The sequence below is a fragment of the Xenopus tropicalis genome, chromosome 7 (genome assembly GCF_000004195.4).
Source record: "Xenopus tropicalis strain Nigerian chromosome 7, UCB_Xtro_10.0, whole genome shotgun sequence".
In the NCBI taxonomy this organism is placed as follows: domain Eukaryota; kingdom Metazoa; phylum Chordata; class Amphibia; order Anura; family Pipidae; genus Xenopus; species Xenopus tropicalis.
The window spans coordinates 2,997,133-3,009,884 of record NC_030683.2 but is presented as its reverse complement, the minus strand read 5'-3'; the positions used below and the strand labels follow the sequence as shown (position 1 = coordinate 3,009,884).

The 12,752-nt window shown below is 45.5% G+C and overlaps 1 protein-coding gene across 1 annotated transcript in view; it reads right to left on the bottom strand.

Moving 5' to 3' along the window:
* nrap (nebulin related anchoring protein) overlaps positions 1-7,181 on the bottom strand; it is a 48,101-nt gene extending 40,920 nt beyond the window's left edge. The window contains exons 1-3 of the mRNA XM_031905863.1: positions 6,966-7,181; positions 3,232-3,326; positions 1,413-1,500 (exon numbers count right to left, since the gene is read on the bottom strand). Of these exons, the coding sequence (XP_031761723.1) occupies positions 1,413-1,500; positions 3,232-3,326; positions 6,966-7,037 (255 nt within the window). The 5' untranslated portion in view covers positions 7,038-7,181. The remainder of the gene's footprint in view (positions 1-1,412; positions 1,501-3,231; positions 3,327-6,965) is intronic.
* Between the last annotated feature and the right edge of the window lie 5,571 nt (positions 7,182-12,752).

The window sequence follows — 12,752 nt, the reverse complement described above, 5'->3', positions numbered from 1 at the left end:
GACAGAATGTTTCAGAGCTGCTTGAGCAGAAGCAATAGAAGAAATCATTACAATAGCACAGGGGGCAGAGGTGCTGACAGATAAATTCTGGGAAAGCTCACTGACAGGTGATGGAAGGGGACAGGGGGCAGCTACGGGAGGGAGTAGAGGCAGAAACAGACCCACGTGGACGAATATTCCCCAAATAACCAACTCTCAAATCTCTGCAATGAAATATAAATAGAAGTCGTCGGAATGGATTGGAACATTCCGGAACAAGCGGCACATCCCACAGGGCGGCAGGGCTAATGGGCGACATTATGTAACTTTTTATTGTGTCTGGCCTGTAGGTCCGGCTGCATTCCTGCTCTCATTACACTATGGGCCCATAAACCTGCTCCTAGCATTGTTCTACGGGGCCCATAGAGTCAGGCTGTATATCTGTGTATCTGGCAAGGGATTCTGGGAAAGGAAAAGAAGATGGCGGCACGGTCCAATCTCTGCCTTTGAGCATTGTTCTACGGGGCCCATAGAGTCAGGCTGTATATCTGTGTATCTGGCAAGGGATTCTGGGAAAGGAAAAGAAGATGGCGGCACGGTCCAATCTCTGCCTTTGAGCATTGTTCTACGGGGCCCATAGAGTCAGGCTGTATATCTGTGTATCTGGCAAGGGATTCTGGGAAAGGAAAAGAAGATGGCGGCACGGTCCAATCTCTGCCTTTGAGCATTGTTCTACGGGGCCCATAGAGTCAGGCTGTATATCTGTGTATCTGGCAAGGGATTCTGGGAAAGGAAAAGAAGATGGCGGCGCGGACCAATCTCTGCCTTTGAGCATTGTTCTACGGGGCCCATAGAGTCTGGCTGGAAACTTCCTCTGCTCTCTCAGCGACCAATAGACTTTCCTACACTGTATCTGGCAAGGGATTCTGGGAAAGGAAAAGAAGATGGCGGCACGGTCTAATCTCTGCCTTTGAGCATTGTTCTACGGGGCCCATAGAGTCAGGCTGGAAACTTCCTCTGCTCTCTCAGTGACCAATAGACTTTCCTACACTGTATCTGGCAAGGGATTCTGGGAAAGGAAAAGAAGATGGCGGCGCTGCAGTTGGGAGACAACCGGACCATCGGGGTATTATATGGCCTGTCAGGTTCAAAACTGCCTTCTGGGTTTCAGAAATCTAAAACTTGGACCAATCACAGCCTTTGTCTCAAAGGCCAATAAATATGTTGCTTGATGCCAATGTTATTAATAGGGAAAAAACATAAACATACAGGAAGGCCTATATATGCCTGAGGTATCATAGTCCCGCCCACTGATAGCAACAGCCCACCCCCTAAATGTCATTGCTCCACCTCCAGCATTATCAGCTGATCCCTGATGGGATTTGCCCTTGGCTGGGGCAGATAGATCCTCTGAGTACTACTCTGTTACTCACCTCACTCACTGCCTCCGACTGCTTCTTCACATGGATATTCACTGGGGTTTCATACACGCTGGTGTAAGTGTTCAGCTTGGGGTTGTGCCTGGAAAGCAAATGTTGTTTAACTGGGCTCACGATGCATGCTGGGAGCTGTAGTTCAGAAAGAGAGACCCAGACATGCCCTCCCCTGACAGCATCCCAGCTGTATCTAGGGTAAATAGCAGAAATGATACACATATAATCACTTAATATTTAGTTTGTAGTAGGGATGCAGGGAATCTAGGGTTCTACATCTCCTGGCCCGGAACCCCAGGCAGGGAGGCGGGGCTTGACATTGTGGGGGGCGGGCTGTGCCATTATGGGGCGGGGCTATGACATGGCAATCAGCGGTTAGCCTATTGCCACATCAATCTTAGAGAATCCTGCACAGTTTTCCAGATTGGGAGAACCAGGCGGGTAGTTCTGACCCGGACGAGCCCAGGTTCGCAAGTGGATTTGCCCAAATCCTGCGAAAAAAGCCGAATCCTGGACTCGGCGCATCCCTAGTTTGTGGCACTAATTTCTCCTCAAAGGGATAATGGGAGCATTGGGTTTCTGGCACTATTCCATGTTCTCTCCTGGGAGGCACTGCTATCGGAATATTTCACCACCCCCTGTCAGGTATAAGCCCCACCCACGCATAAAGAAAAGCCCCACCCCTGCTCAGTTTCACCAGCTGCGGTGCAAATTAAACAAAGTAGCAGGTTAGAGTGTCAGCTCTGAACAAGCCTGATTTTTAGGGGGTGGATCAGTCTTGTGTTTCATTTTAGTTATATCTCTCCTCTATCCCACATTCACACCCCCTTCCCCTGATACGCTACTTGCCTTACTATACACCCTATCCCACATTCACACCCCCTTCCCCTGATACGCTACTTGCCTTACTATACACCCTATCCCACATTCACTCCCCCTTCCCCTGATACGCTACTTGCCTTACTATACACCCTATCCCACATTCACACCCCCTTCCCCTGATACGCTACTTGCCTTACTATACACCCTATCCCACATTCACACCCCCTTCCCCTGATACGCTACTTGCCTTACTATACACCCTATCCCACATTCACTCCCCCTTCCCCTGATACGCTACTTGCCTTACTATACACCCTATCCCACATTCACACCCCCTTCCCCTGATATGCTACTTGCCTTACTATACACCCTATCCCACATTCACACCCCCTTCCCCTGATACGCTACTTGCCTTACTATACACCCTATCCCACATTCACTCCCCCTTCCCCTGATACGCTACTTGCCTTACTATACACCCTATCCCACATTCACACCCCCTTCCCCTGATACGCTACTTGCCTTACTATACACCCTATCCCACATTCACACCCCCTTCCCCTGATACGCTACTTGCCTTACTATACACCCTATCCACATTCACTCCCCCTTCCCCTGATACGCTACTTGCCTTACTATACACCCTATCCCACATTCACACCCCCTTCCCCTGATATGCTACTTGCCTACTATACACCCTATCCCACATTCACACCCCCTTCCCCTGATACGCTACTTGCCTTACTATACACCCTATCCCACATTCACACCCCCTTCCCCTGATACGCTACTTGCCTTACTATACACCCTATCCCACATTCACACCCCCTTCCCCTGATATGCTACTTGCCTTACTATACACTATTTATCTCACATTTCTAATGCAGATTCTTGCCCCTGCCTAATGCTGCCCCGGGGCAATAGTCACTCCTCAGGGCCCCTCCTATGAGAGTTGTGTAAGTAAGGGGATAACACGGCGGGGGGTGGGGGTACTTACGCTTGGCAGAAGGGCTTTTTCTGGAAACTGACAAAGTTATTTACGGTCAGGATCATTTTGCAGATCTCGCAGTGGAAACAAGCCTTGTGCCATGTCTGGGGGGGACAGAGACGCCTTTAGCTCAGGTACAGAAAGGATACAACATGATTCTTTATTGGAGAAGAACAGTTAGAAATAAACCTGCACTGACTTTGTAAATAAGCCCCAGTCATGCCAATTACATAGCACTAAAGGGAATTGTATTAAGTAACAGTGTGCAGAGTGCGGCATTGGAGGGAAAAAGTATATTTAATGGTTAAATGATTCCCTTTTCTCTGTAATAATAAAACAGTACCTGTACTTGATCCCAACTAAGATATAATTACCCCTTATTGGGGGCAGAACAGCCCTATTGGGTTTATTTAATGGTTAAATGATTCCCTTTTCTCTGTAATAATAAAACAGTACCTGTACTTGATCCCAACTAAGATATAATTACCCTTATTGGGGGCAGAACAGCCCTATTGGGGTTTATTTAATGGTTAAATGATTCCCTTTTCTCTGTAATAATAAAACAGTACCTGTACTTGATCCCAACTAAGATATAATTACCCCTTATTGGGGGCAGAACAGCCCTATTGGGTTTATTTAATGGTTAAATGATTCCCTTTTCTCTGTAATAATAAAACAGTACCTGTACTTGATCCCAACTAAGATATAATTACCCCTTATTGGGGGCAGAACAGCCCTATTGGGTTTATTTAATGGTTAAATGATTCCCTTTTCTCTGTAATAATAAAACAGTACCTGTACTTGATCCCAACTAAGATATAATTACCCCTTATTGGGGGCAGAACAGCCCTATTGGGTTTATTTAATGGTTAAATGATTCCCTTTTCTCTGTAATAATAAAACAGTACCTGTACTTGATCCCAACTAAGATATAATTACCCCTTATTGGGGGCAGAACAGCCCTATTGGGTTTATTTAATGGTTAAATGATTCCCTTTTCTCTGTAATAATAAAACAGTACCTGTACTTGATCCCAACTAAGATATAATTACCCCTTATTGGGGGCAGAACAGCCCTATTGGGTTTATTTAATGGCTAAATGATTTTTAGCAGACTTAAGGTATGGAGAGCCAAATTACGTAAGGATCCCTTATCCCTAATTATTATTATTATAGTCCTCTAAGGAATAAAATAAAACATATATAGTGGGTCTGAATTACCTAAAATTAAAAAATGACCAGAAGCAGCCAATCAGCATTTTGGTTAATCATCTGCACACCAGAAAATGAAAACAAAGATATGATTGGTTGGAAAGGGTATTGTTGTGATGGAACATAACTATAGGGGAAGACGACCCTGCATCTCTTCCATTATATCTTTATGAAAAATGCCATATAAAGATTTGGGGGCTAAAATGATTTAGCTGTTGTATACATGAGGGCCAGGTTGTGGGGGCACAATTACACCCCCTATCTTCCGCATCATTCTGACATGTAAGCTAAGGATCATAATTCCCCGGGTGGGGGGGGCTGTAAGGTGCCACAGACAGTCACTATTTATTGGGCTGGGGGGGGGCTGTTTGTGCCTCTGGGTACTGGGAATGCCAGGGGGGCTGTAAGGTGCCACAGACAGTCACTATTTATTGGGCTGGGGGGGGGGCTGTTTGTGCCTCTGGGTACTGGGAATGCCAGGGGGGCTGTAAGGTGCCACAGACAGTCACTATTTATTGGGCTGGGGGGGGGGCTGTTTGTGCCTCTGGGTACTGGGAATGCCAGGGGGGCTGTAAGGTGCCACAGACAGTCACTATTTATTGGGCTGGGGGGGCTGTTTGTGCCTCTGGGTACTGGGAATGCCAGGGGGGCTGTAAGGTGCCACAGACAGTCACTATTTATTGGGCTGGGGGGGGCTGTTTGTGCCTCTGGGTACTGGGAATGCCAGGGGGGCTGTAAGGTGCCACAGACAGTCACTATTTATTGGGCTGGGGGGGCTGTTTGTGCCTCTGGGTACTGGGAATGCCAGGGGGGCTGTAAGGTGCCACAGACAGTCACTATTTATTGGGCTGGGGGGGGGGCTGTTTGTGCCTCTGGGTACTGGGAATGCCAGGGGGGCTGTTAAGGTGCCACAGACAGTCACTATTTATTGGGCTGGGGGGGCTGTTTGTGCCTCTGGGTACTGGGAATGCCAGGGGGGGCTGTAAGGTGCCACAGACAGTCACTATTTATTGGGCTGGGGGGGGGGCTGTTTGTGCCTCTGGGTACTGGGAATGCCAGGGGGGCTGTAAGGTGCCACAGACAGTCACTATTTATTGGGCTGGGGGGGGGCTGTTTGTGCCTCTGGGTACTGGGAATGCCAGGGGGGCTGTAAGGTGCCACAGACAGTCACTATTTATTGGGCTGAGGGGGGGGCTGTTTGTGCCTCTGGGTACTGGGAATGCCAGGGGGGGCTGTAAGGTGCCACAGACAGTCACTATTTATTGGGGGGGGGGGGACTGTTTGTGCCTCTGGGTACTGGGAATGCCAGGGGGGCTGTAAGGTGCCACAGACAGTCACTATTTATTGGGCTGGGGGGGCTGTTTGTGCCTCTGGGTACTGGGAATGCCAGGGGGGCTGTAAGGTGCCACAGACAGTCACTATTTATTGGGGCTGGGGGGCTGTTTGTGCCTCTGGGTACTGGGAATGCCAGGGGGGGCTGTAAGGTGCCACAGACAGTCACTATTTATTGGGGGGGGGGGGACTGTTTGTGCCTCTGGGTACTGGGAATGCCAGGGGGGGCTGTAAGGTGCCACAGACAGTCACTATTTATTGGGCTGGGGGGCTGTTTGTGCCTCTGGGTACTGGGAATGCCAGGGGGGCTGTAAGGTGCCACAGTCAGTCACTATTTATTGGGCTGGGGGGGGGGCTGTTTGTGCCTCTGGGTACTGGGAATGCCGGGGGGGCTGTAAGGTGCCACAGACAGTCACTATTTATTGGGCTGGGGGGGGCTGTTTGTGCCTCTGGGTACTGGGAATGCCAGGGGGGGGGGGGAGCTATAGACCTGGCCTGATGCCTGCTACTGCACGTGCACCCTTGGGTTTGATACATTACTAAGTAGTAAGTAGGACTGAAGTAGTTTAAAGGGACAGTTCACCTTTTAATTAGCTTTTAATATGATGTAGACATTTATATTCTGAGACAATTTGCAATTGGTCTTCATTTTTTATTGTTTTTCAGTTATTTAGCTTTCTGTCCAGCAGCTTTCCATTTTTTATTTTAGCAGCTAACTGGTTGCCAGGGTCTTATTTACCTTAGCAACCAGGCAGTGGTTTAAACAAGAGATGGGAATATGAATAGGGGAGGGACTGCATAGAACAATAGATTATAAAAAGTAAAAGTAACAATTAAACTGGAGCCTCACAGAGCAATAGTATTTGGTTGCCGGGGTCAGTGACCCCCATTTGAAAGATGGAAAGAGGTAAGACGATAAAGGCAAATAATTCAGAACTATAAAAAAAGAAATAATGAAAATCAATTGCAAAGTTGCTATAATAATCCCAAATCCCTTTCTATCATGTTAGTAGAGCAAAATAAACTTTACTTTACCATTTGGGTGATATCTAGGAAGTGCTGAATGGAAAGTTATTGGAATTTAAAATCTGAGCTGTCAATCATATAGTGCCTGCCCCGCCTCTAGAGGCGGGGCAGGCACTAAATGATTGACAGCTCAGATTTTTAAATACAGTTATAACAACATAAAGTGCCACTGACCTGGTCTATACAGCTGATCTTCTCGGCAGGGTAAACCCCAAATCCGCAGCGGGCGCAGGGGGCCACATTCATGGCGAAGCCGCGCAATCTAGTGGGATAGAAGGTTCCGGCTATAGATCCAGGCAGATAGTTCCGTAGCCCCCACACTTGCTAAAGCCCCTCGGTCTCTCTGGCTGCGACTCGTGTAACTGACCTTCTGGCCGGAGTCAGGTGCATGTGGGGCTTTTATAGCCGCCTGCTGCTATTTCTGTCCCTATGGGAATACATGAGCAGTGAGACAAGATGGGGGGCAGCGGGAGGGGGGCCCCGTATGACAACCCTTTCTAAAAAAGACCCTGAAGTCATTGAAATGCCCGGAGGAATCCCAGGCAGCGATATCCTCGACTTCTGTCACCGAGGATTTAAAGGGAAAGTCTGACTTTATATGTTATAGAACAACCTCTTCAAGGCAGCTTTTCAGTTGGTCTTTATTTTTTATATTTTTTCCAGTTTGTCGGTGATCTGTTTCCCTGTTCTGTCTCCCTCTCTAGCTTCCCGTTGTTTCGGGGTCCAGTGACCCCCATTCCGACCCTCCCTACAACAAATCGGCTATGGCTACAAGTTTATTTTTTGTTTTATTGCTTTTATAATATGCGTCTTCCATTCTGATAGTCAAAGCACTGGCTGGTTGCTAAGGTAAGAGGCCCTAGCGACTAAAAGCAGATTGAAGGCATAATGGATAAAGTTCAGTTGCTAATTGTACAGGTATGGGAACCCCTATCCGGAAACCCGTTATCCAGAAAGTTCAGAATTACGGAAAGGCCGTCTCCCATAGACTCCATTATAAGAAAATAATTCTAATTTTAAAAATAATTTTCTTTTTCTCTGTAATAATAAAACAGTACCTGTACTTGATCCCAACTAAGATATAATTACCCCTTATTGGGGCAGAACAGCCCTATTGGGTTTATTTAATGGTTAAATGATTCCCTTTTCTCTGTAATAATAAAACAGTACCTGTACTTGATCCAACTAAGATATAATTACCCCTTATTGGGGGCAGAACAGCCCTATTGGGTTTATTTAATGGTTAAATGATTCCCTTTTCTCTATAATAATAAAACAGTACCTGTACTTGATCCCAACTAAGATATAATTACCCCTTATTGGGGGCAGAACAGCCCTATTGGGTTTATTTATGGTTAAATGATTCCCTTTTCTCTGTAATAATAAAACAGTACCTGTACTTGATCCCAACTAAGATATAATTACCCCTTATTGGGGGCAGAACAGCCCTATTGGGTTTATTTAATGGTTAAATGATTCCCTTTTCTCTATAATAATAAAACAGTACCTGTACTTGATCCCAACTAAGATATAATTACCCCTTATTGGGGCAGAACAGCCCTATTGGGTTTATTTCATGGTTAAATGATTCCCTTTTCTCTGTAATAATAAAACAGTACCTGTACTTGATCCAACTAAGATATAATTACCCCTTATTGGGGCAGAACAGCCCTATTGGGTTTATTTAATGGTTAAATGATTCCCTTTTCTCTGTAATAATAAAACAGTACCTGTACTTGATCCCAACTAAGATATAATTACCCCTTATTGGGGCAGAACAGCCCTATTGGGTTTATTTAATGGTTAAATGATTCCCTTTTCTCTGTAATAATAAAACAGTACCTGTACTTGATCCCAACTAAGATATAATTACCCCTTATTGGGGCAGAACAGCCCTATTGGGTTTATTTAATGGTTAAATGATTCCCTTTTCTCTGTAATAATAAAACAGTACCTGTACTTGATCCCAACTAAGATATAATTACCCCTTATTGGGGCAGAACAGCCCTATTGGGTTTATTTAATGGTTAAATGATTCCCTTTCTCTGTAATAATAAAACAGTACCTGTACTTGATCCCAACTAAGATATAATTACCCCTTATTGGGGGCAGAACAGCCCTATTGGGTTTATTTCATGGTTAAATGATTCCCTTTTCTCTGTAATAATAAAACAGTACCTGTACTTGATCCCAACTAAGATATAATTACCCCTTATTGGGGGCAGAACAGCCCTATTGGGTTTATTTAATGGTTAAATGATTCCCTTTTCTCTGTAATAATAAAACAGTACCTGTACTTGATCCCAACTAAGATATAATTACCCCTTATTGGGGCAGAACAGCCCTATTGGGTTTATTTAATGGTTAAATGATTCCCTTTTCTCTGTAATAATAAAACAGTACCTGTACTTGATCCCAACTAAGATATAATTACCCCTTATTGGGGGCAGAACAGCCCCTATTGGGTCTTATTTAATGGTTTAAATGAGTTCCCTTTAAAGTCCAAATAGTTGGAGGGAAAACCTATGTAAAATTAAAGGCCAAATTAAATTTTTACTTTGCATTGTGTAGTTCAGCTAGTAATGCCCCCCGGTGCCAAGTGCTGCTCGTTATCACTGCTCAAGGGTGAGAAATGACTTGTAGCTCAAGATGTCGCCTGTTAGTGTTTTGTGACTCACAGCAGAATAGCAGTGTCTTGTCCCATACCAAACCTGGATACATGGGTCTTCTACTAGCCCGGCACATACGCTTTGGACATTCACCCCATCTATTAGGAAAAGATCAGCTACGCAAGGGGCCCAGCCTGGAAGGCATTTAGCGGGGGATTGGGGGTGAGTGCTTATTTGTTGCCCTGTACCCTGAACCTATAGCGGGGTGAACTGGTTACCCCAATGGTTCTATATATCGTAACCTTGGTATGGCTAAGGGGCAGCCTGAGAAGGCAGTTAGGGGGGGATTTGGGTGTGAGTCTTAGTTTTGCCCTGGGTTACCCCTGGACCTATAGCGGCGGTGACTGTTACCCCAATGGTTTTTCTATATATCGTGCTAAACCTTTGTTATTGGGCAAGGGGCCAGCCTGAAGGCCAGTTAGGGGGGGGGGGATTTTTTTTTGGTGTAGTGTATTTGTGCCCCTGGTACCTTGGGACTATAGTTGGGGTGACTGTTACCCCAATGTCTTCTATATATCTGTAACCTTGTTATGGGCTAAGGGGGCCGCCTGGAAGGCCAGTCTTAGGGGGATTTGGGTGAGTGCTATATTTTCCTGGGTACCCCTGGAACTATCGGGGTGACTGTACCCCAACTGTTTCTTATATCTGTAACCTTCGTTATGGATAAGGGCCAGCTGAAGCCAGTTTAGGGGGGAATCTGGGGTGAGTGCTTATTTGTGCTGCTGGAGTACCTGGAACTATAAGCGGGGTGACTGTTTACCCAAGTTTTATATATCTGTAACCTTGTTATGGTAAGGGGCCAGCCTGAGGCCAGTTAGGGGGGATCTGTTAGTGAGTGCTTATTTGTGCCCTGGTACCGTGAACTATAGCGGGTGACTGTCCCCATATCTTCTATTTATATCTGTAAACCTTTTTATGGATAAAGGGGCCCAGCTGAAGGCCAGTTAGGGGGATTTGGTGTGAGTGCTTATTTGTGCCCTGGGTACCCCTGGAACTATGCGGGTGACTGTTAACCCCAATGTTTCTTTATATCCCTGTAACATTGATTTTATGCGCTAAGGGCCAGTTAGGGGGAGTTGGCAGTGTTTGGGGTTGATACAGGATTCTGGAGTATAGTTTACAACATCTAGAGCAGTGCTGTCAAACTGGCGGCCCGACCCCCCTCTGTGGGCCCGCCCACCTGTCTGGCTGCTTTGATGGCTTACCTTTAGAGTTAAGCACTAAATGGTATCATACTGAGCATTACTGCCCCCCTGCATGGTATCTCACCTAGATTCAGGCTGTACCCCCTGTATTGTTTAAAATGTTAATCCCACTTTACTCGTTCACACCTTTTAAACCTGGGCATTGGTTCACCCCCTGCAGTGTTCACACTCAGCTACAGCTGTCAATCACCCCATTGTCACTTCTTCACACCTCAGACATAGGTTACTGTAGGCAGAGTTATGGCAAATACAGCCAGCATAGGGCAGGGGGGGTTATGGCACACACAGACAGGGTAATGACAGGCAGGATATTGCACACACAGGCTGGGGTAGGACAGGCAGAGGTATTGGCACACTAAGGCAGGGTAGGGCAGACGAGCTATTGCACACACAGTCAGGCTAGGAACAGGCAGAGTATGGCACACACAGACAGCATAGGACAGGCAGGTGCTTGCCTGTGTTGCTATAACTCTTGCCTGCCTATGACTGCTTGTGGGAGATGAACTGGCAGGGGTTTGTTTGTGGGGGTTGTTAGCAGTTGGAAATAGCCATTAAATGCCCCAAAGGTGTTGAATTATGTACTGGGGGTCCTGTCTGCTATCCAAGGGGGAGGAGGACGGCATATGAATTAAGTATATCTCTAATATGACATAATTCTTTCAAATGAGATGATGGTTGAATATCCCACAGTAAGGACCAAAGCATTTGGGATTTTGCTGTGCTACACCATTGTGATAAAAATAGGTGTGGTTTGAAGTGGGTGTGTTTCAAAAAGGGGAGTAGTGGTCAAAACTGGCTTCCATAGCGGCCCATCACTATGTCTAAGCTAGAGAGAAATTCCGCCCTCTGCACCGTAGAAGTTGGCAGCACTGATCTAAGCAATCAGCTGGATGTGGTAGGCAGTAGTTGAGAACACACTGGAGAGATAATGGGCTAAGTGTTCACTAAAATGGGATGGGGTGCTGAAAAGGAAAGGATTAGAATATATGTAGATAGTCCAATTGCCCAAACAGCATTTCCTGTATGTGTGTATTAAAGCCATTCAGTGGCTCTTGGGAAGGAAAATATTTTCCTCCTTCCCTATCATGATTTCATCACCGGCAGCTGGTATTTTCAAACCCTCAATGCTCTGATAGGCAGAAGGGCATAGTTTATTCTTCTGTAATGCACCTCTGACAGAGGGATCGGCCCTCCCATCCCCAGGGCCTGCAGGACAGCTCTGTCCTACCCACACCACAGGCTGGAGGAAGCTCATCTGATGGTTGGTCAGTGGGAGAGGGGCAGTAATTGTGGGTGTGGGAAAGAGAGAGAGAAGGCAGTATCTGCTGTGTGTTTCATATATATATATGTGTGTTGTGTGTGTGTGTATAATATATAGTGTGTGTCGTGTGTGTGTGTATAATACTATATGTGATCCATGTGTGTGTGTGTGTGTATATATATATATATGTGTGGTGTGTCGTAGTATATTATATATGTGTGTGTGTGTGTGTGGTATATATATCTTAGGTACTGGTGTGTGTGTTTTATAGATATATGGTGTGATGTGTGTATATATATATGTAGTTGTGGTGGGTGTGTGTATATATATATGTGTGGTGTGTGTGTAATATATATGTGTGTGTGTGTGTGTGTGTGTGTGTGGGTGTGGTGCTGTTATATATATATGTGGTGTGTCGTGTGTGTGTATTATATAATGTGATGTGTGTGTGTTATATATAATATGTTGATGTGTGTGTGTGTGTAATACTATATGTAGTGTGTGCTGTGTGCTTGTATAATATATGGTGGTGTGTGTGGTGTATTATTATAGTGTTGTGATGTTGTATATATATGTGTGGCTTGTGTGTGTGGTGTGTCGTGTGTGGTTGTGTGTATATATATATGTGTGGTGTGTGAGATGTGTTGTATATATATGTGTGTGGTGTGTAGTATATATATGTGTGTGTGTGTGTATGTGTTTATATATCATGTGTGTGTGTATATATATACATGTATTATTAGTGTCAATGTGGTGTGTTGTATATACTATAATGTGTGGGTGTGTGCTCTGTGTGTATATATATATGTGTGTGGTGTGTGTTATA